The sequence below is a fragment of the Neodiprion lecontei genome, chromosome 6 (assembly GCF_021901455.1).
Source record: "Neodiprion lecontei isolate iyNeoLeco1 chromosome 6, iyNeoLeco1.1, whole genome shotgun sequence".
Taxonomy (NCBI): Eukaryota; Metazoa; Arthropoda; class Insecta; order Hymenoptera; family Diprionidae; genus Neodiprion; species Neodiprion lecontei.
In genome coordinates, this window is record NC_060265.1 from 1,646,881 (window position 1) to 1,669,706 (window position 22,826).

The 22,826-nt window shown below is 47.1% G+C and overlaps 2 protein-coding genes across 4 annotated transcripts in view; one reads left to right on the forward strand and one right to left on the reverse strand.

Annotated features, from left to right (window-relative positions):
* Positions 1-22,826, forward strand: part of LOC107217059 (soluble guanylate cyclase gcy-33) — an 86,332-nt gene that overhangs the window by 18,949 nt on the left and 44,557 nt on the right. The gene's annotated exons all lie outside the window — the stretch shown is intronic.
* Positions 625-21,221, reverse strand: LOC107217061 (head-specific guanylate cyclase). 3 transcript variants are annotated; one of them, XM_015654425.2, is made up of 11 exons: positions 20,376-21,218; positions 18,280-18,353; positions 17,515-17,597; positions 9,199-9,544; positions 8,409-8,826; positions 6,764-6,943; positions 5,408-5,546; positions 4,807-4,973; positions 3,392-3,535; positions 1,694-1,848; positions 625-1,568 (listed from the first exon to the last, which is right to left on the reverse strand). In XM_015654425.2, the coding sequence occupies exons 1-11, from the start codon at positions 20,592-20,594 to the stop codon at positions 1,373-1,375; spliced, it is 2,121 nt and encodes a 706-aa protein (XP_015509911.1). In that variant the 5' UTR covers positions 20,595-21,218; the 3' UTR covers positions 625-1,372. The 3 variants fall into 3 exon arrangements, with proteins under 3 accessions (XP_015509911.1, XP_046599985.1, XP_046599986.1); XM_046744029.1 differs by lacking the exon at positions 3,392-3,535 and having other exon boundaries at positions 20,376-21,219; XM_046744030.1 differs by lacking the exon at positions 625-1,568 and having other exon boundaries at positions 1,773-1,885; positions 20,376-21,221.

Here is a 22,826-nt window from a genome sequence, read left to right on the forward strand (position 1 = left end):
AGTTTGAAAGTTATGTGAATTCCCTTGAAACAACGCATTCTTTGAATCTGGAATGTACTGTACGCACAGCACGTGACATTAGATTTCGTCTGAAATATATTTTCATGAGAATCTTTTTATTCGCTCTAATGATGGAACTATCGTTATTTTTGCTCCATCGATATTGTTTGGTATCATTAGAATTCAAATAAAAAATTTTATGCGGCTTAGATTTGATGTGTAGAAAAAAAAGCGACAATATCGTATACAATAATGTATAATGGATAATTGATAAGCTGGAATGCTGCGCAGTTTGCAACGTAAAATGAAACTCCTCTTAAATCTTCACCCTTGACTTCGCCTCGAAAAAAGTATATGCTAAGTTTAGTTTGTTCGTTCTGTTGAACCGTTGAAATTCGATTGTTGCTCGTGCACCGACAGCGTGAACGAAACGAATGCGAAACTTTCATGCGATGGCAAAGTGAAACGCGCCTAGCTTTTCGGTCGATAAAAAAGGTCGCTGTATATAATTTTCCCCGCATAATGCCATCGAGAAGTCTTATTAGTCTACAATTGTATACCTAAAACGACTGTCACGCGAAAAGTGCTGAAAAATAACGTACTGCGCATAGGTTGAGACAGCGATCAGTGTTTGCACATTTTATTCATAATAATATCATTTATACATTATACAATATCCATTTACCGTAAAACTCTGCGTATAAATAGTATCGGCATATAATATAACATATTTGCAATATTTCTTCAGGTCAATTATAATCTGGCCTTACAGTTTTTCCATAAGGGAAACTTACGCTGATTTATTGCCTACGCTTACACGTAATATTCTTGCTTTGATTTTTTAATTTTTTTTCTATGCTTTGTCCAAATTATCGTTACTGTATATATTACTTGCGGTATCATTGTTCATCCGTCATTAATTATTTTCCAATGTCAACTCAATCGCTGGATATTTATCATTACATAACACCGTAACGTTGTCGTTATGAATTATTATTATTTTTATTGTTATTATTATTATTATTATTATTATTATTATTATTATTATTATTATTATTATTATTATTATTATTACTATTATTATTGTTATTGTTATTGTTGTATTAGCGACACGGTATACCTAATAATAGTATATAATGTGTATACATACATACGACGGTGTGAGTCTATGATAGTATAATTTAGCGTGGTGCATTAGTTGAGAATTATCCTTGCATAATATAGTATGACATACATATCCTATGTATATACATGTAGTACAGATATACGCGTAACAACCCTTGGTACTGTACGATCTTGATAGCTGTACAAATATTGCGTAGGTGTACTCGTATACATGTAGGTATGTATAATATCGGGGGCAGGTCGATTTCTACGTGCCGTTGCAAATGCCCAACTCTTCCAGGGCCGCGTTCACGTGATCGTCAAGGGGGGCGTCATCCTCGACATCCCCGTGTTTATAGCCGTTCAAGAAGTGACACGTACCCGGTAAACTGGCCGGTATTTCTTTCGGTAGATTGTCTTTGGTCCTTGGTTCCAGGATGAAACCGGCTCTCTCCGTCAGGCATCTGCGGCAAAAGGAGGGGAGATTTTACAGGGTGGAAAAAGCTTGAAATCCAGACTTGTTTCGATTTACGTATCATGTAAGTCGGTTTGTTTCTCAAATTTGAATCTTCACTCCGAACACACTCACGGATAGGTCGTCGGACTGACGTTGATTCTCAGAGGCTCGCTGGTTGACTCGAATTTGTTCGCCAGCGTGACGTTGTGCCCGAAAAGACAGTAGCGTGGCATCTTTTTACCAACGACACCCGCGAGCACCGTCCCCGTGTGAATGCCGATTCTCATCTGAAATAACGTCGCGACACATTTGGTCGGGAATTTACTACGAACGATAGGTAACGTAGGTACGCGAAAGGATGAGAGAAGGACAAGATTTGTGTTATATTGGAAGCTGGACATTTGTCGTGTACTGCGGTAAAAGTATAATAAATGATGTGAAATAAAGGCGAAACCACTTTGAGATAAACGGCCGACTGCCAACAGACAATGAGAAAAAATATGTGAAAGCGTTTTATTCTCAACGCTCTCCAGACGAGACGATTATCGTTCCGTTATCATTCCGGTATTATGGAGCAATTCTCCGGTTCGACGATGCTTCTTTTTCTCGATCACCCGACGACGGAACCTTTTTTCGCCCATCGATCAATACTCGATCAATTTTTTCACGGCTTCGTTATTTTCGGAAAATATATATAGTTTTATATACGAAGGTCGAAACTGCTGGTTCGCAATTTTCTTAGGCCTGAGTTACGAATTTGCGAAAAATATTTCTCTCCGTTTTCCACGAGCTTATATCACGGACGACAATAAATAGGAAGAAAACAACTTCACGAAACTTTCATAAACCCGATGTATTGTCGGCAGGAGAGCGCAGTCCAGAATCGAATTTTGCTACAGCGTACAGTGAAGAAGGCTTCCGCATGATACGGGAGAAATCGATCCGATTGGCAGCGATAAGACCAAAAATAACCGATTTCCGATTAATCCTGTATAATCGATTATTTTTCCTCGTAATCCGTCTTTGTTTTTTACCTTTACCGTATCAATTATCGTCATTGTCTTACTTACCGTGTACTTATTTCATATAATAAGTGAAAGTTGAATGAATATTTTTGCCTGAAATCGAAAAATCTCTTAAATGAAACTATAAATTGCCAGAAAACGTTTTCGTTTTTAAGACCGCATACCGAAATATACGAAATTTTGTTTCAACACGCACCGTTTTAAAAATAATAGGAAACAATCGATTCATCATTTAATCGATTAATTTTTACCGATTCGATCGAGTCGCGTTCGATCATCATTCGGCCTCGATTATCATTTTTAGCTCAGTGGGCATCGCTGGACGCAGCGAGCTTCGTGCGGCTGACGATTCGCGTGGCGTAATAACCCGACCCACAATCGTTGACCCCGCGGCGTGTTGGCCCAGCTAATTTCGGAAATACAATCGGCCTCCGTTACACCGCAACTCTCCGATGAACTCTGAGTAATCGTGTTCCCGGCAGCAGTTAGCTAGAAATTCAGTACAGGTACCGCGGAATGGAATCCCGATGGTCGAAGGCACGCGTTCCTCATAAGTTACCGGCATGCCGGTCGCGATTAGGGCTCCCTGCACCGATCTGCTCGTCGAGCTTTCGAGGAGCCGCAGAATTCGTCCTTCGTCAGGGGAGATTTCGACCCACCTTCGCAAAACGATAAATAAATAAGGCGGCACGGCGGAATGCGCGAGGCCTGCAGGAATAAGGGATGGATGGGATGGATGGAATGGATGAGCGATCAATGGTTGGCAGCGGCATCGGTAATTAGTCCGTGACCTCTTCCCTCTCACCTTTATTGGTCGGCCGTCGTGCGTCAGGTGCCGAGAGCACGTCTCGATCATCTTTAAGGCCATCCAGGCGATCTGCTGAGCGTGCGTTTTCGTGTTCCTGTGGAGTCCGCAGGCGACGCAATAGGCGTCACCGATCGTCTCGACCTGGTGCGAACAAAACATCCGACAGGGTGCAGGCTATGGGTATTATGCCCGAGAACCGGGTTATTATTCACTCCGCCCGCCCCGCTTCGGAAAGCTCATTTCGACTACCGATCGATCGGCCATTTCGCCTCGACGACGACGACACCGAAACCGTTCGTTGCAGCCATTTATTGATTTCTTCGCGAAACGGAATCCCCCGTTGTCGACGAATAATCTACCTACCTCTGTGTACTTATGCCGCCGTGCGGTTTCGCTTCGGCGCGCGTGCAATAATAATAATAACTACGACAGCAATAATGATGATAAAAGTCGTGAAAAAATTTATGCGCCTCGAAACTTTTTTCCCGATTAAGGCAATTGTCGAATTAGTACGATATATACGCTTTTATTACATCCCATCCTTCGCTCTTCAAGTGCCGAGGGCCCGTGCAGTAACATCGAGTTTTATTCGTTTTCAAAGTTATTTTTCATCCACCCCTTAGAAACGAGCGCGTTTCAACCCCCGGGATATCGGCAGTCGCTTCTGTACAGGGTATCTCTAATCGCGGACTTTTTTCCCCATCAGACTTTAAGGCACGCTTGATCCAGTCCTCGGTCCGTGGTATTGTCAGAGAAAACAGAGGCTCGTCCGAACGTTGGGACCGAAAAATGGGAACACGCGGGGCGCCCGATAAAACGTTGAATAGTCCGCTCTTTGGTGACTGTGAAAATATTTTTACACTTTGGCGAAAAACTCACCAAATATCGTTTATAAAGAACGCGCTCATCCCTCGAGTTACGGAGCGAGTATACGTACGTATAAATGGGTTATTCCCGCACACTTTGAGCTTTCAATATGCGAGCACATAAATTATACGGGGAATTTTACGAGTCTTCGATTTCGAATTCGAGGCTGAAATTTACCGAATTCCATCTACGAACGGTAAACCGAACGCCTATATGCTTCGAACGGGTAGAAAAACCAGCCACCCTTCGTCGCTGCAGGCGCAAAGAATCCTAATTTCACAGTATCGCGCCCGTCTGAGTACGGACATGCATATGCATGACGCTGTGACACAGCATCGTTTCGCCTCGTTCGTTTTACTAAAAAAATCCCATTTCCCCGCGCCGGCTAACGAGGAAGAACAACAACGTTCGCGTTGTTCCGTCGTTTCGTATTAATTCGCGTCGGTCAAAGAAAAAATAGAATCCGTTTCAACCGCCGCGTGAAAAGTACGTATACCAAGCCTGCGATACTTTAACAATAGGCCGAACCATATGTATAAATGTACCTTGTAGACGTCCAGCTGGCCGCAGTATATGTCGAATTTCTCGTATATATTCTGAAGCATGTTGATGACCATCATCGGGGTGGCGGTTGAGCAAATGGCAGTGAAGCCGACGATGTCGCTGAATAGCATCGTGACGTCGGCGTAGGTCTTAGCTTCGATCGGCTCCCCTGATGTATAGAGGGTAAGTATATGTATAAAACGGGGCGGGGTCTCGCGATTAATACATCTGCTTACACCACGACGGTGTAACGTATACGTGTAAGAGGGTTTTCCGCTGTTCGGTCAGGGTGGCGTACTACGGCCTCCGGGTAACGCTCGGCCCGTCGTCGTCTGGTTCAATTCGGAAAACGAGAATCCACTCGCTCGCGGGGTTATCGGTTATTCCCTTTGCCCCCCCCCCCCCCCCCCCCAAACACCATCCTCGAATCATCTCTCGTAAAGAAGAGATACAAGTGTGATTCTCTCGCCCTTTTCTCGGTCAATAAGTCGGGCGACCACGAGCTTCGCGTTACTTACACCACCCCTCGAACCGCCTTCGTCGCTGCGAGTGTCTATGTGTGTACCTACGTACGTGTAATACATGCACGTCCCGAAAACTCACCCAGCCAAAGACGCTTCGCTATGTCTGGCGGGAAGATAAGGTGGAGCAGACTGACGTTCTTCTCCCTCTCGGCGTCTACGGCACGGTTCGCTTCCTCGATGGAACTTTTCAATTTATCCATGCGTCGTCTCAGGCCGTCCTGTATGCAACAAACAAACACACAAACACACACACACGTACACTTACTTGCGAGTGGGGAAACACGGGAGGACACTGGGTGAAAATTCGGTCTTGTTTATTAACCCTTTTACGATCTCTGTTGCTGCTGGATACTATTTTCTATATACGTTTTGAAACTCGATATAGTACATCTAATATCGTAGATTCGCAGCAAAGCAGCGAGCTAAATTAACGGGAACGATTGCCGATCGTCAGAGACAGACGATTCTTCTATCTTACATCGTCCGTCAAATTGCCCGTAACAAACGTGATCCTTCAAGCATGCGTAATGATCGCTCGTTTTGTTCGAGAGAATGAAAGCTCTCGACTCGACGGTGCACGGTGAAGATTTTCTTCTCCTCCCCCGCGAGAGATTACTCGAAATCGTGATCAGCCAGCGATAAAAACGACCCGGTCACGTATCCGCTAGGATAGTAAACGATTGTAGGCCGAATTTTTACGGTGCATCACGTACGGAAGAACAATAACGATTTTTCAAAAACGTGCTTATCGCGTTATCTCGCACGCGCGATGCGTCAGTGCAAACCTTACAGGTACTACAAAAGACTGGGAAATTAAATGTCAAAGGTATGTGTATACGTGTATTATAGGGGGTAGAGAGAGAGAGAAAGAGAGAGCTAGATAGATGGATGGATAAGATTTATCAAGCCCATGGAAATGTTGGACAAGAATCAGAAACACAAATAAAGCAGTAAGAAGAAAGAAAATTAAAGAGGTAAAACCAAATGAAGTAGAAGTACGAAGGTATACGGGAAATAGAATGATAATACAGTGGGAAATGACAAGCACGTATGAAATAAAGTAAAACTGAAGCGTAATAAAAAATAAAATAATACAGAGAGAGAGAGAGAGACATAAAAGCTTTTATTATTAACGAAGGAGGGACGAAGCGAAAGAGCGTCGAGTGTTATACGTCGAAAGAGGCGTTATTTTAGCGCGATTTTTTTCGGAGGGTTAACCGCTGGTGAAATTGGGTCGATGGGAAGAATAATATCTCGATTTTGATCTCGCGAGTTTGACGAAAAATGACCGCCCCGTGTTCGGCTTTCGGCGGAGAATTAAAGTCCCGAAACTCTCTAATTCCGCGATACGAAGCTTTGCTCTACGCGTCGGGTGGAATAAAGGAATCTCCTCGTCCCGCCCTTTTCGAGCGCGGTATAAAAAAAAAGGGCTTACCTGCGCTCTGGCCTGCTCGCCGACCAGAATCACGTCCCTGGTAGCGTCGTGGAGCGGAATATCCGAGATGAAGAGGCCGCGGCCAGTCAGGCCCTCGAGGCCGTTCAGGAACGGCGAGCTGACGAACAGGATGGAATCCGATTCCGGGCAGTGCACCATCTGACCTTTCAGCTCCAGACCCTGCGAAAACATCCGATTAGCCACCCCCAGAAACTGCCCCTCCGAGAGGACCGCCGGCGACCCCCGTGAAAGCGAAAGAGCCTTGCCCACCCTAAGTGGTAATAACCGCCCGTGTATACACTGCTCGTGTATTTTCCGGCTGCGGACGCCTCGGTGGATAGCGGAATAGGAACGGCTTTGATCGCGGGAGTGAAGCTTAACAAGTTCGTTTCAGTCTCGGAGATCGTCTCGATCTAATCTCGGTCTATCGAGTGCCTATCGAATGACCCAAGTTTTTCAACCCCGAGCCCCGCGCGACCGTGGAAGAGAGCTTTTAGAGGCTTTTTGCGAGGAAAGTTTCACAGCCTAGATTCAAGACCGAGAAGTTCCTTCGGAATGAACTAACAAAGTGAAATAACTCCTCGATTCGGTCGGTTTATGGGTATAGTTATTAGGGCGTGCAATGGAAAGGGTACGATTTCAGTCTCCTTGATTTTTACGCTCGTATGAGAAGCGCGACCTTCTGCATACCTGCTCGAAGGGAAGGGATTATTCGAGTCAAGTGATATTCGTTTGATTCAACGAAGCGCGACGAACACGGTATACTTACTTAATTCGACGAGATACTTTTGTTGAATCAACTAAACATTTTGTTGAACCGATAGATCTCGAATTCGGATGAATAAATATTTACTTCGCTGCCCGTGACCGCACATTTAGTTGATTCAGTGACTTTTTTTCTCCAAGTGTACCTTCTTTTGCTTTTTGCACGCTCTGTAAAGGATCGGTGTACGAAATTCTCGGAACATCTCGGATTTTCGGCACATTCGTGGAGTTGCGAAACTCGTTGACTTGAGATTCATCGTTACGAATCAACAAATTCGTTGGATACCCTGCATCAAAGATATTCAAACAGTTCTCCACCCTGCCGCTCAGTTTTCGTTTCCTCAGTCCCGAACTCGAATTGTTTGATATAACCGGGATGCAAATAGAGCGAGGCAGGCAATTTCCCGAGGTATACGATATTAACAGAAAGTTATACCATCCCGGTGGTAATCGTTTTTGATCGTTTTCACCTTGATGAATAATTTTGCATCGGTGTAGAGCCGGTTTAGAGGCTCAAGCGGGCTCCACAGCCGAAGGGGTGTAAGAGGAATAAGGGGTTGAAAGGTGAACCGCGAGTTTAACGCGATAATTAAGCAGGCATAGTGGGTCATTAATTACAAGCAATTATTGTATCGAAACAATTGGAACCATCAAGGCAACGAAAGTTGAAAATGTTAAAAGCCGAGCTCCGCGCCAAGTTTTCGCCTCGCAAGGAAAAGTTTGGCGACACGGGCCGCTAAGGAGGGAATATCCTCGGCGAAATTCGGCGCTCTATAGGCATGTACACCCTACGTCCGGAATTAAACGGATCCCGGCCCTTCGGCCTTTCCGTCGGTCCTCGTCGCGGCCTCTCTTCTTCTTATAATTAAATTTCTCAAACCTCGGCCGCGAATTTTTCAACCCCCGGCGGCTTCCGAAGCGTCAGAACGAACGGCGTGTTGGCGCGCTTCAGGATCTCGTGAAAGCTGATCGTCACGCCCCTCGGACGGCTGAAGACGAAGTAGGTCGATATGTCCATTCCGAGCCTGTTGAAGAGGTGCCCGAATATCCGCATGAAACCGGCGCCCAGCTGGACAAGCTCGAGGCGTCGGTCGACGACGAAGTGCCAGGGAAAAGCCTTGCAGAAACTCGTCACGCCGACCATCAGGTCCGACGCGTGCTTTGACAAAGGTTCGAAGCCGCCCGATACGACGTCTCGATCGTCCTCCTCCTCCTCGTCCTCATTCTCCTCCTCTTCTTCTTCGTCATCCGGCTCGTTCCCCGCCGTCTTTTCGTATCTTTCCGGTGTTATTCGATATCTGAGGGCATCAAGATCGGGGCATCGCCTTATCTCGCTTGTCAATAACCGTGCTCAGTCCCGAGAGAGGGTAGCGGGAGAGAAAGTGGGATAGAAGAAAAAGAAAAAAAAAATCAAAAAAAAAAAAAAAAAAAACGTCGTGATAAAAATTTGACAACGGAAGGAAAAGAGCGAAGCACGAGCCCCCGGTGCGTGCTTTGAATTTCACGTCGAAATGGGTTTGGCAAACCGGGGATTCGACCCGAGCTCTTCCCACAACTCGAGGGTTGTAATTATAATAACACGTGCATGCGGAAATTTTCTGCAGTCTCGTATCGCCGCAGTGTTTTTACGTACACGCGCATGCGCGTGTGTGCATATCGCGTATGCTTACCTGAAGAATTTGGAATTGTAAGCGTCGGGTAGAACGCGGACGTCGGCTTTGTCGTTGTAGAACTGCCTCGCGATACCCTTCAGGCTGCCGACCAAAAGGTAAGCAACCGGCGGGTGTTCGGTGGTGAAGTGCAGCTCGAGGGCTCCTCGGTTATCCGTGCAGACGAACTCGGCCTCGTTTTCCGAGCCCGACTGATGCTGAACGACGTCGTTCACCCCGTCGAGGGTCGTTAGAAAGGTGGACAAATCATCACCCAGGCACCGAAAGGCTCGCTCCAGGATTCCGACGCACGCCGTCGCTATTAATTCCTGGCCCAATTCGTCCAGGAAGGTATTTACATCCGTGTCTGAAATCACGCGTTTCTACGGTAAAAGGAGTATCGTATCGCCTTGAGATTCGCGAGTTTGAGGGAAGGATTGGGGCGGGGTAATGAAATTCCGAATTTTAAAAGTTTCACAAGCGCCGAATTCAGAATTTTTTGCTGGCGAAACTTGAATCAGGGAAATCAAATTTTGAAGAAACATCAAAGTTTCGGATGGTCCGGAAGCCGACGTGGAAAGTTCGGAATGTGCGAAAATGAGAAAATTTAAAAATCTGAAACAGCGAAATTTCACCACTTTTATTTTTCTTTGTTTTCGATATTCTTACGTTCGGAATCCTGGTCATTCTGATTTTCGGTTTTTTTTTCATTTTTTACACCCATTCGTTGAGCAAACTACTTGGAATTTTTCTTCATCATAACTTGAATTTTCGAAACATTGAGCCGTCGAGTTTCCGACCGTTCGAAATTTTGTCATTTCTCTAATATTTGATTTCTTTACTTCAAGTTTCGCCGCCAAATAATCCGGAATAAGGCGCTTTCGGAACTTTTCAAATTTGGAACTTCAACCCCGTCCCGAAGGATTCCGCTTTGAATAAGGTTGTTTGAAAAATCGACACCTGAAATCTTCCCAGGGGATGCATTCAAGAGTGAAATATCGAGCGGCTGCAGGGGCCGATTCATCTCCATGAATCGCAGTCGAATACGCCTGTTCATTCGGCTTTTGCGCAAAACAAATCGTCAAGAAAAATCGCGGGTTTCGGAAATGCTAAGATACCGAACGAGGAGTCCCCGTAAACACAGTCACGTGACGCGACTTGATCCAACAACAAAGCGTTGCTCCAAATTAGCGTGAATCTGTACTCCTGGCGAAACTTTGAGCCCTTTATCGCGCCTCCTTCTTCCGGAGTAACTGGCAATGTTTCAGGGATCGTTACCAAAACGATGTTTATCCCCGGGTATATTAAGGTACTCAGAAATCCTGGGGGACGGGAGCCGTGTATACAGAGAGATTAAACGGGCACGGGGAGCGAACTAAACGATCCGTGACACTCGGAAACTGAGTTAGGTACGAACCCCTTGTGTGCGAGGCTCCGGAGGGGTGGGGGATAAAAAGCTGGGAATCAAGGAGGCACGGTGCAATTTCAGCTCGAGGCTGATGAGTGTTTGCGAGGGTGCAAGCAGGGCGGCGTTTCCGCATCCGTATGCGGAGCGGAGCGAAGGTCGGACAGCTTTCGTCTGGAGAAAGCTCGCGCCGCGATATCAAGTCTGTCGGAAAATTTCATCTCCTCGCAAATTGAGTGCACCTGGAAACCCAGTTTTTCTTTTTCCGCTTCTCACCGTCCCCCTCGCCATCGCCACCCTCCCTGGCCGTCTTGTCGGTTTTTAAACAGCCGCCGGTTCCAGCTCCATTAATCATTCGGCACGCGAACGCGGTAACCGCCAACCTCACGCCTACTGCAATTAATTTCTGCTCCGTTTGTTCCCCGACGAGTTTTCCACCCCTTCAACCCCCGCTAACGATCATCGCCTCGACAACGAAACTCGTCATCGCGACACGTGGCGTACGTGGAGGTACGCGAAACACGATCAGTCGCTGCAGGGTCTGAAGGCGAACTTCCAAACTTGGCAACTTTGAAACTTTGAAACTTTGAAATTTGACAATCGAATTCATCTCAAACGTCTCCAACTTTTTCCTCTTCAGTTTCAAATGTTTACACCCTCACCCTGAGTCAAATTGAACGAGGTATTTTCACTTCGATCTCCGGCTACTTGTACCCGTGAAAAATACACAACTTCAAAGCTGCACGACTTCCAAGCTCTACCCAGCAGCTTTTTGACGCTGGATTTCAGACACCTTTCACAAACGTAAAACAATCAATGTCACAGATCGCAGAAACGATCTCGAGTCGAACGAGAAAGACGCAAGCGAATGATCGACCGATCCGCAAGTTTTACCTCGATATAAACGATGATATTTCCAAGTATGTGCGAATTATGAACTATAAGTTTCGCGAGATCGGACCGTAAAATCCCGTTTTTCTCTTGCCCCGCATCATTTTCATCGCTCTCTCTCTCTCCCCCTCTCTCTCTCTGTCCCGCTCTCTCAATTTCTGCTCCCTTTTTCTTCGCTTTTATTTTCTCCACCTCTATCAGGCTCGACGCGCGCGAGGTAAGGAAAGATTGATGAAATTCGATAGCACGTGGCCGTCGAGCCGTGCAGCGCAAAAACGTCCAGGTCGGCGGCTGGGCGGGTTATGGATATAGGAACACTTTTGTCCCGGCGGGTTTCGCGGTTCTCATCGCGAGAAACGTCCCCCGTCCCTCATTCCGGACCGAAAAAGGTTTCATCTCATTCCCTCCTCCCGCACAGACTGGCAGCTTTTGCGGCATCCTGTTTTCCTTTTATGAGCATCGCGCTCTCCCAATTCCTTCTTCGTTTTTTCGTTTCACGCGTTTCCGACCGCGCACACGTCGGAAGCGCGATAAGTAAAACGTGTAAAACGAATGGAATATCGCATAAGGATGTAAGAGAAATGCGGGAAATGTATAAGAAGGAGCCCGACAATCCTCGGGCATTTATTTCGAGAATGACGCGGCGCAAAGTATACGCCAAACAAAGCGACGCTACAGGAGCTCTTGTTTGTTCGTATAAAAGTCCGATCCACCTGTCGTTTATTTTCCTCCTTCAACCGCTTTCCCAGTTTACGTCCGCCCCTCGAGCCCCGGGACGAAAAGTCCTTTTCCACCCCTCGGCTTTCACGAGAGACGCTTTTCCCCCGCGGGGTGACGCGTACCTGCGGGGTATAAGACGCCTCCTGGGTTACGAGCATCCGTATGCCTTCCATTTACCTTGCAGCCCGGGCTTACGGACCGTACGGGCTATTTTGCATCGCAGAAACGGTGCTGCCGGCGACTAGCGAGGCTTCCGATCCTAAACGAATCACTGAATAACGTCGTTCGCAGTCGGTATGGAAAATGGATGGGACGGGGCGACGGATGGAAGCGCAGTAAAATTCTTCCCGATCGCTTCTACGCTCGCCGATTATCTATTCGGCGTGTATAATCGCCTAGAGAATCGAAGATTTGAGCAGGTAAACGAAAATGCGACAGCAAATGTGGACTGGAAAAGAAAGTTTCTCCAAAATTGAAAAAAAAAAGAAACGATATTACGCAGGATTATTCGTGTTAGCTTTATTTTTGAAAAATCTTTACCCTGATAGGACCGAACCGTGTATATTATTTTCCCCAGCAACTCATCGCTTACGTCGGAAATAATTTCAGGCCTAAGATTCGAAGGAAAATGTCTTCTTTTTTCTTGTACTTCCAATTGCTCCCGGTGATCGATCGAGGGGTCAAATTATTCATCCGCTCTGTCAAGTTCGCGAAGAATGAATCGCCATCCAGCGTATATAAACCGTAACGTCGTTGTTTGTCGTAAACGTTCCTTCGGCGTAGTTGACAGGTTTTACAGCTTGACTCAGCTCGAGCTATTAATTCGTAAAAGTTACACAAGGTGTATTTCCGGAGAGTTGGCGGATGCACGAGCGCAGCTAGGCAGGTGATGTAAAATATACAAGCGACCCGACGCGACGGGCCAAAGATCGTAAATCAGTTGGCGTACACGCGTGTTATGGGTGTACGTATGTACTCACGCGTGTAATATATCAGGCGAGGAAAGAAGAATGAAATTGCTCCATTTCACCGATATTATTATACGCGCGGGGAACGTGGGTATAACACGAAAGCCATGAGCGATAAATCAGCGGGTGCAGGGCGATAAAAAAAAGGTAATAAATAAATGAATAAATAAAGTGGAAAAAGAAAAAACGGTATACGGTATAATTGCGATATTTATCGCGACGATGAAAACGAACAAGCGAGAGAGTGAGAGAGAGAGAGAGAGAGAGTTGGGAAAGTAAAAAGAGCTCTACTCTCGTCGAAACGAATATAAGCTCCAGCTTTTCCATATCCGTGTCGCGGATTTCCCGCTACTATAACGGCCGGTGAAAATCCTGAACCCGCCTCTCCACTTTTATAAGTCGTAGTGAAATATAAGACTTTGTTACACAGTGTATGAATTGTGCATGCGACTGACACTCGACTATCTACCTTATACACGCGTACGTAAATACATAGATGAAAAGAAAAAGCGGGCAGAGAGAGGAATTCTCGAGCACGAAAGTGTCGGATAAATTCTCATCCATGCACGCGGCGGGCAGGCTTTGAATCTGCGTGTAATTGTGTAGCAAGTACCAGGTTGATTTGTTTGCTGAGCACACACGAGGGTTGGCTGGGGTGTAAAAGCCAAGCTGCTCGACGATTAGCTCGGGAGGTTCGTTGGATCGTCGTGTAAAAAGTGGCCGGATTGTTTGTCGGAGGAGGCGTGCAAGGCACTCGGTTCGAACCGCTCGTGACAGAAGCTGGAAGAGAATTATATACCGGAGGTATCGGAGCGTCGAGGGGCTGAATCCGCAAATGGAAAAGCTACCGTTAAATATTTATCGGGGGTGTAGGCGGCGGCATTTATTCCTCTCTTTCCGTTTGTCTGCTCGTCTCGCGTGTTATCTCGATTGCCGATACATCTCTCGGTTCCGCTCCCCCGTCAATTTTCAAAAATCGGACGTACGCGGCGCGAATCACTCCTTGCACGGGAGCCGTACGCAAGCCGAATTCTTATCGACCCTCGCAGTAAGACGCGGCTCGCAATCTGCGACGACGACTTAACTTTTACAATCTAACTTTCTTCAAACGCCCCGCGCTGCATCCGCCTAGAGCGTTAAAATCCGACGCGACGCTCGTTTCGCGACCATCAAACGTGGATTTCACCGCTTCGAGCTCTGCTTGGTAGTCGGGCACGTTTTGTTATTCCCTCCTCGGGCCGAATTTAGGATTCGAGAAACAGCTCGGCTCTTTAGAACGACGAATACAAGCGTATCTGTCTCTGACAGAGGATATTTGCCGTATCGGTGCGAATTGCCCGCTCTACGTTTTTACACATATTTCCGTGCAACCTCGAATTTTCATCGTTATTCATTATCGGGATACCCCGGTGATCGAGGTAGTAATACTCAGCCGTTCCCTTATAGCCAGAACTGTCAACGAGTGAAACAATTAGTGTAACAACGGCAAAGCTTGAACTTTGGTTTGGGTCACTGATTCCAATTTCTTCGGTGTAGTTTCTGTAATTGATTTTTTGTTTTTACCTTTTTCCAAAAATAATTACGACGTGACCCGAGGGTCTGCATTTTCTCCATTTGTCAAAGTTAATTCGTACCGGTATTCTGATTAATTATTCTTGCGTCGTCGCGAAGACGGTGGAGCAAAATGAGGAGTTGGAGTTGGAAGGAAAACATGGCACCGGAGTTCCTTTTATTTTCGCTGAGTGTTTTCGCATCATCTTTTTTTCTCCTTATTCTTCCTTTCGCCCTAAGCGTCTTCTACGAAAATAGCAATTCGATCATTTTTCCACGTGTATTATCTGCGATTTTCGGTTATGCTCAGAACAGAATAAACGAGCTGAAAAAATTTTCCTTATTAATCGGAGAACGAAACCGTCAATCAGGGTGAAAGAGACTCGCGTATAAAACTTTTACCGCGAAAGTTTACAATACAGTCGAAATAATAAAGAACTGCAGAAGTGGATGAATAAAAAGTGATTCGGATTTTACGGACACGGGTTGTAAAATTAGATCGAATTTTTGTTTAACTCGGCAAATTCTCGGCACGCCGAGAAGGAGAAATAACAAAATGAAATTAATCCACGGTTCGTGAAATCGCGCGATTACTCGTCTGCAAATGAAGTTTATGTACCCATCGAGTTTGCTTTGAATGGGGCGGAAAAGAGGCGCGGGGTAGTTTGGCAGTAGGCATCCACGTCCGTAAACTCACCGCGTCGCGCTTTCATCTTTACTTTGAATTTAGCCCGGGGTCGCTGGAAGGATGCCGACGCCAGCCGCCTATAACTGTCCGTGGAAGTTTCGAACTTCCTTTTCGGGCCCATCATGCCTATCCGTCTCTGAAACAAGACGATAATCAACCCACTTGGGCCGCACTATAACCGTTAAACAAAAGCCCTTCTCCTACCCGAAGCTCGATGCGAGGGGGCCGAAAAGCTTCCTCGAGTTGAGCGAAAATGAAAATGAAAATGAAAATGAAAATGAAAACAGCGGGACGCCTCGAAACGCCGCCGAGTCTAGACGCCGCGGTTTCTTGTTAAACCCATAACCTGAGATGTAAACTGACTCGGCAAATAGTCCAATTCGACAATCTCCTGTCTAAAAAGTTGCCCCCTGTCAAACCGGGAGGGAATCCTGGAGCGCAATGAGCGGGAAATTTCGCGCTCCGAAACAAACTTCTCGAACCGAAAAGGCCTCCGACTGCAGGAAGCAATTACTTCGATTCGTCAATTTATTTCGAGGTGAAGTTTACCTCGCAGCGTGGCGGAACGAGGAAGAAAAAACGCCGGTTTTTATCCCTCGTCGACAAGTTTACAAGCCATATACGACCGCATCCCGCACTCTCGGCGAGACGGTAACAACCCGTGATAATACGCATAATACGCCCGATACAGCTCTTGGCTGTTGACACCCCGATGCCATTATATATTGCCATAATAGTAAATTCGTTACGTTCCGCCGGCTCGCCGCTCCCTTTGATCGTCACTCGTCAGGATCATTATTGTTTCGGTTTATACGGCTAGAGCAGTAAACCCCGACTCCCGTAAAATTGTTTGCTCGCGCTTTCGGTCATAATTTACCTCGTTAAGGTACAAGTTGTCCGCGTCCCTGTCCCGTTATAATTGCAGTGTATAGCCCGTGCAGAGTGCGCGCGCGAAAATTGAAAATGGCACAATGTACGTCGATGAAGCGAGAAAATAACCGACTCTGTAAAGAGAGAGAGAGAGAGAGAGAGAAAAAGAACAGAAACAAACAAAACGAACGACAGCGAGATAAGAGGGGAACATATTTTCTTCGTTATGTTTTGTTATTACTTTTTGTTTTATTTATAATTCTCATAATTCTCACTCGGTCGAAGGGATCGCGCGATAACGAAAAGAGGAGAAATACTGGGGCCTCTTCGTCTTCTTTCCCCCGAGTCTTCTTTACTTTGTACTTTTGCATAACGAAATTATTAATGCGCGAGGGACGCGATGAAAATAATTCAAGTTTAACTGCGCGAGGAGAGGCGGAAGGAAGGGAGGGAGGGAGGATACGGCCGACGGGAGAAGGGGAGGCACGGAATTACGCTGAGAAATGGATCGGAATGGAACTATTTAAACCGGGCGAAATTTAAAAGTGGCTCTCTCCATCCTCCGGCTCCTTCTTCGGCTTTCAATGTCAACGGAGAGCTTTTTTTCTTATCCTTCGAGATCGTTCGACGCGTTGAAACGCAAGTCGCGCGCTAATTGAGGGGATGTCGAAAGAAAAATGTAGCGAATTAGAAAATAGATATATATATGTAGGCCGGATAGCCGGGATAATATAATTACCATCGACGATTCGATCGATGAAAAATTTCTATACCGAAGAATTTTAACCCTCGCTTTGAGGGGGCTCTGAGGGTTGTTAGGGGAATTCAAGGGGGTTGGCTAACCCTTGATGAGTTACCAGTCAATTAGTGCCACTGCATTTTTTACAGCCTCGTAGCCAAATGGTATCGACTTTTAGGCATATACAGTGAATTATTCAGAAGCTCTAACGACGAACTGATTATACCGAGATGAGGGCAGCGAGGAATTCATGATTCTAGAGTTTTTTACCGAATACCTACAGAGGAACTTGAACTTCTTACGACCAGCTTCAATCTTTCCAACTTTCCAAAGTAGGTATCTACTACATTGAATTATATTCCACGGAACCGCAGGTCTGTTCCACTTTAACCAACAACGATTCGACCAGGCAGATGTAATGTATTTTCATTGAACGAAAGAAATCGAATTTGCTTGACTCGAGGAGTTGCGTCAAGAATAATACAAAAGTTAACGATCGTCTCACCGCAACTGCAATTCAGGGTTTCGTAGATGTCCTGAAGAAGGCTGTAGTTAACATCGGTATCGGGGTTGTCGAGTAATTTGTTCCTGAAAAAAAGAGAAAGGCTCGTGAAAGTATCGCAGCAACACAGGTATACAAGCCAGGCGTCGAACGGAGGGTGTATCCATTAGAGAGATACGGAAAAGAGGGCGGCTAATTCGATTATAAACTGAGCAGCCGGGCCGCGCTTTCAAGGCAGGTTCGAACGTTTGTCGCTACCGAGAAGAAAGCTCGGGGGTTATCGTCTATTAGGATCACGTTTTCGGGAGCCAAGTGTCGGCGTCGTCGCCCCTTCCTCATCCTCCTTTGTCGCCCTGCGAAGACAGAAGTCGGGGGTCGGATTTGGGGCGAGAAAAGAAACGCGCGCGCCGTTTCCGCTGCGGTACGGCCGCGCGGTAAAGCCCGAGGAAACGCGACGCGTCACGGTTCTTACCGCGGTAAGATTTTCATCCCGCCCCAAGCAAAATACGAAAATACGATCTTCTTCGAATTTATTGCCCGGAAACTTGTCCTTCAGTATCGTACGGACGAGCGTTGGGCTCAAACGAGGCGAGACGAGGACGAGGATTCCCGGTCTCCTGGCCTCCCCCCCACCCGCATGACGTCCGCGTTTCATCCCTTTTATCGAATCGCTGCCTCGTCCGACCCTTCGCCACTTGTGCGAGCCGTTAAGATTCGGACGCGGGTTGATAATTATTAATTATATTTATCGACGATTATTGTACTTACAAGGCGGTCGACGTCGATTGCGGCAGCTTTTCCTTTCTCACCACCGTGCCAAGAGCCGTCGCGATAGCCTCGTTCTGAAAAGGGAAGAGAATATGCGAGTCATTGGGGCGAAATTGAAAACGTCGCGTATAAGCGGAGGTGTTACGCCGCGGCGAGAGTCGGGGGATCATTGATTAAGATTCGGAGAGAAAAGGCGGAGGTGAAAAGGGGAAGAGAAAGAAACGTCAAGCACCGCGGGGCGAAAGGGGTGCAGCAAAACTTTTCAACCCCAATCACCGTGAATCCGAGTTCTTGCAGACGCTTCTCGTATAACCCAAGGGGTGATGAAGGAATTTCAAGAAGGAAAAATAAAAAAGAAGATGAAACGAATGTAATGAGAAATATTAGCGCCGTAGAGCAGAATGACTTTGCCTTTTTTAATTCTCTCTTCTCCTTTCATTCATCATCCTCTTTGCTCTCTTCTGCATTTTATGGAATACTCGATATGACTATTAATTCGAGTTTCACGGAGCTTCGAAAAGTTCTCAACTCCGATTTCAGCTTTTTCCTCTTCGACGATATGTATACATATATAGATACGTATATATATATATACATATATAATATATCAGCACTTATATAACTTGGCTCGTGTATTTACTAAGTTTTCTCCTGATTTCTTCGCAACAATTTCCTCCCCCTAAGAACCGTTTTATACCCGAAGTACCCGCGTTCTCGGTCTCAAAACACTCCGGGGGATGATGTATATCCGTTTTTCGATAATAATTCTTTGCCTTGGAAATTACAATCTTACGGTATATTTTGCCCTTTGGAATATATTGTTTATTTAGTATACAGGCCGCGGTTTCAGCCGGATTTGCGCAACGTTTCCTTCGCCCTAAAATTCTTGCGTAATTCCTTGAAAAATTATACCGACTTCAATTTTCGCCGTGACCGAAATCTTTGTATTGAAAAATTTCAAGTTTTACAATTCTATTCAATCAGCGCGTCAATTACGATGGATAAATGTGCAGATGGAACTTGGCGTTCGTCAGTCATTTGTTACGAGTCTGAAAAGTTCTTCTTTTCAGAAAATAAGCTGTCACATGACTCGATCTGCATTTTGTTGGTTCGCCAGAGATTTCGAAGCTTTCGATCTTAACGTGTATGGAAATATTTGAAAAGTCAGAAGCTTTGCTCCAAATAATTCAACGTATTGGAATAATCTTTTTCGACGTAAATTCGAGTTATAAATTCTTGGGTAGCGACTTACAGCCCCGAGTATCTACTTTCCTTTCACCCCGGCAGGCGGGGGAATTTCGGCCGGTCCGCGATGATGGATCCGGCAAGTTTTACATACGGCTGCCGTTCGGGTTAGATTGATTTGATTTACGAGGATCGAGCGAGTCGACGCGAGTTCCCTGTTAGCGCGCAAATCTACCGACAGGCGAGGGCCACGCACACGTCTCGCGATGTTCATCATTCACCCTCAGTCTGGGAAAAGCTCCTCGCCGCGTCGAGATGCATAATCTGAAAGACTGTCAGTTCGCAGTCATGTTAGCGTCCCGGATCCGAAAATCCACCGGCTGCAGCCGGCAATGTCATCCATCTGGCGAACGCCTCGATGGCCTCCGGTTTCTTCGACGCGTCTCATTACGCGTGGGAGGTGACTTCGCCCGGCGGAAAGGATAACGGAAAGTTATCGGATCGTGACTGCGCGGCGAAAGAATCGCGGCGAATCTTCCCCGGGACTTACCCATTCCGATAACCGGATTGTCGGTGGGGAGGAACCGGGAAGAAAACCAGCGGACACGAGGATCGCGGCGGAATTGTGGGGGTAATTGAATCAGTTAACCGAGAATCACGCGCCTTCGACGGAAAAACAAGGTGCTCGATCAGCGAGGCGAGGGTCCTTTTGTCAGGTGAGGTCAGGCGAATAAAGGACGAGGACCTCTCGAGAGGCAGAGAAAGTCCGGCTTAAGCGGCTCGGCTGGAGACCCTAGAACGAACGGAACCGCCTAGCGGAACGAGAAGCGGCTCTGACAATGGGGCTGAAACTGGCTAAAGGAGTGCGGGAAAATCGTGGGTGAATTTCAAGTGCAAGGCATGTATACTACCGAGGGATTGGTAAGAACGAGGACCGCCGCTCTTAGGTGCTTCAGGTTCAGGGTCTGCGTGTTTTCTTGGTCGTCGACATCGTCGCCGACGAAGGACGTGATTTGCACGGACGATTGTCTCGTCGGTCTTGTTCGATGATTGTGATCCCCGGGTCGCCGTTCCTCCTGATCGCCGCAACCGGTCGCCGGCACGTGTCGCCGAGAGAACGGACAGGCCATTTTTCCTCGTATTCTTCGAGCCTCGCTGAAACTGCTTCGCGTACTGTCCCGCGGCTTCTTCACCCCGTATGCACCATCAGCTGTGTCGACGAAGCGCAGAGACCATGTTCATGGAATACGATCACAGCCGCTGAGTAAGCGAGTGACTTACTGATGTGCCATTATAAATTCCGCGCGGTTAACGAGCCGCGAATCTGGGCAGGTGACTCCAGCGGCCCTAATCCCGGGTTCTTGAAAACCGTCCGCAGCTGGTGGATTATGCCTGAAACTGTCCTCCGGCGGCCCCGCGTCTCCATGACGCGGTCATTAAACTCACGGCGTTTAATCCGGACGCGGTTGGAACTATTCGATTCGCGTTGCGGGTTCAAAAGTGAGAAGAAATAGACGCACTGGTGTACACATGGGTGTAATTCGACCCGTTACGCTGGCTTGCACCCTTCTATTAGGTGCCGATTTCGAAGTGGCCCAGGAGGTACCGTTTGCGACGATGCCGCGGTATTATGGCAACATGCCGCAGCGCCGGTCGTGACGAGGCGCGTAGCGCCATACTGGATGAAAATTGACCGAGGGAGTTCTGCCAGCTCCGCGACCACCACCACCGTCGTCACCACCACTAGCGCGAGCAGCCACCCTTCGCGAGTTCGGGGGCTAACGCTGCGCGAACCCACCCTGAGACGGGCGGAGAGGGAAGGAGAGGAGAGGAGAGAGAGAGAGAGAGAGAGAAGGAGGAGAGGAGGAGAGGGGTGCGCGTGCGTAACACGCCCTGGCCGCCTCGACTTCGCCAACGACGACGACGACGACGACGACGACGTGCCTTGATCTTCATCCGTCCCAATTTCCACCCCCGTGAAGGCGGCGTGGTTGCCTCTCGTGTTACCGATGTTGTTACCCGCGTTTAGAAGCACTTAGCTGCCGTGCAGCAGGCCACTTCGATCTCTCGACCGTCACCGTGTAAAATAAACGCTTTTATTTCTTACAACCCCCGAATTATGTTTCACCACGCGAACCGGCGCCGATTGGATCACTTTTAACAGAAATATTATATAAGTATAAGCCACGATTAGCTCGGTGAAAGTCATTTGGTACCGCGATTTGTTTCGTTTCTTTTCTCTTTCTTTTTGCAACCCTCGTACCATAGTACTGATTTACCACCCCCGGTAACCTCCTCCTCTTACTCGGTACCGCGGAGTGTGACTAATAGACTAATCGAGTTTGGCAGGCTGTCGATATTCTCAGGGAAAAATGATCCGCCCGACGGGCGTGCACGGCTTATGGCAACCCTCCGCATACCCGTTTAATAAGACTTTGGTGATACCGAGGCATTTCTCAATTCTGGTTAAACGACGCCGCTCCACCGACGCACCGACGGGTTGCATATAAATTTTAACCGTGACTACAAATTACTTTATTATTCCGTAATTCTCTCGTCTGCTCCTCTCTCTCTCTCTCTCTCTCTCTCTCTGCCGTCACTCCCTTTCCCGTTCCGCGGGTAAATTGAACCCGGGTTAATCCCACGTGTGACTCCCCGGCACCTTGGTCCTTTGCCAGATTTCTTGAATATGCATAAAATAAATTAATGCGTAAGTATAAGCAAATTAATTGGGTAACGCGGAATTTCCCAACGCGGCGATAATTTCAGGAGAATCGGACTGCCGGAAAAAAAATGGTAAATTTGCGGGCAGATTAGATTTCCATCGCGGATCGAGTAGCCCGCGGTATCCATTCCATCTAAGTCGACGGTGGAACGTACTTGGCAGCTACTAACCCTCCGGAAATTCATTTCTGCCGTTGGGTTGAATAAAAATCAATAATGGGAGCAGGATCATCTGTAATACATATAAATATCGTATACGTGCATGGAGACGCGTGGGTGGGGTAGCTACACAAAATTTGTGGACAGCTATACGTGCGACTATCCATCCGTGTGGGTATCCTGACTCGGAATATTCAGCGTCTGATATCCATAAAAAAAAGGGGGAAAAAGCGAAGTAAGGAAAGGTAGAAATAAATAGATGTAGGCAGGGAATTTTCTCGGGGCTGCAGGTAGCCGGTCAGAATTTTACCCCCTGTCACCTTAGCCGCGCGGGCGGACGCGGGGTGAAAATTTATACGAAAACGTGCGCCCCGGAACTCGCAGGGGCTGCAGGCTATCAAACTCGCCCCAGGCTCTCCCTTTCAAAATTTCAATCCCGCGAATTCACACCGGTCAACATTTACCCTTGAACAAACACC

Coding starts and splice junctions, on each gene's coding strand:
- LOC107217061 (XM_015654425.2), bottom strand. CDS start 20,594: ATGGCCTGTCCGTTCTCTCGGCGACACGTGCCGGCGACCGGTTGCGGC. Junction 8,827..9,198: donor TACAATTCCAAATTCTTCAG/GTAAGCATACGC, acceptor TGATGCCCTCAG/ATATCGAATAACACCGGAAA. Junction 1,569..1,693: donor GTCAGTCCGACGACCTATCC/GTGAGTGTGTTC, acceptor CTTTTGCCGCAG/ATGCCTGACGGAGAGAGCCG.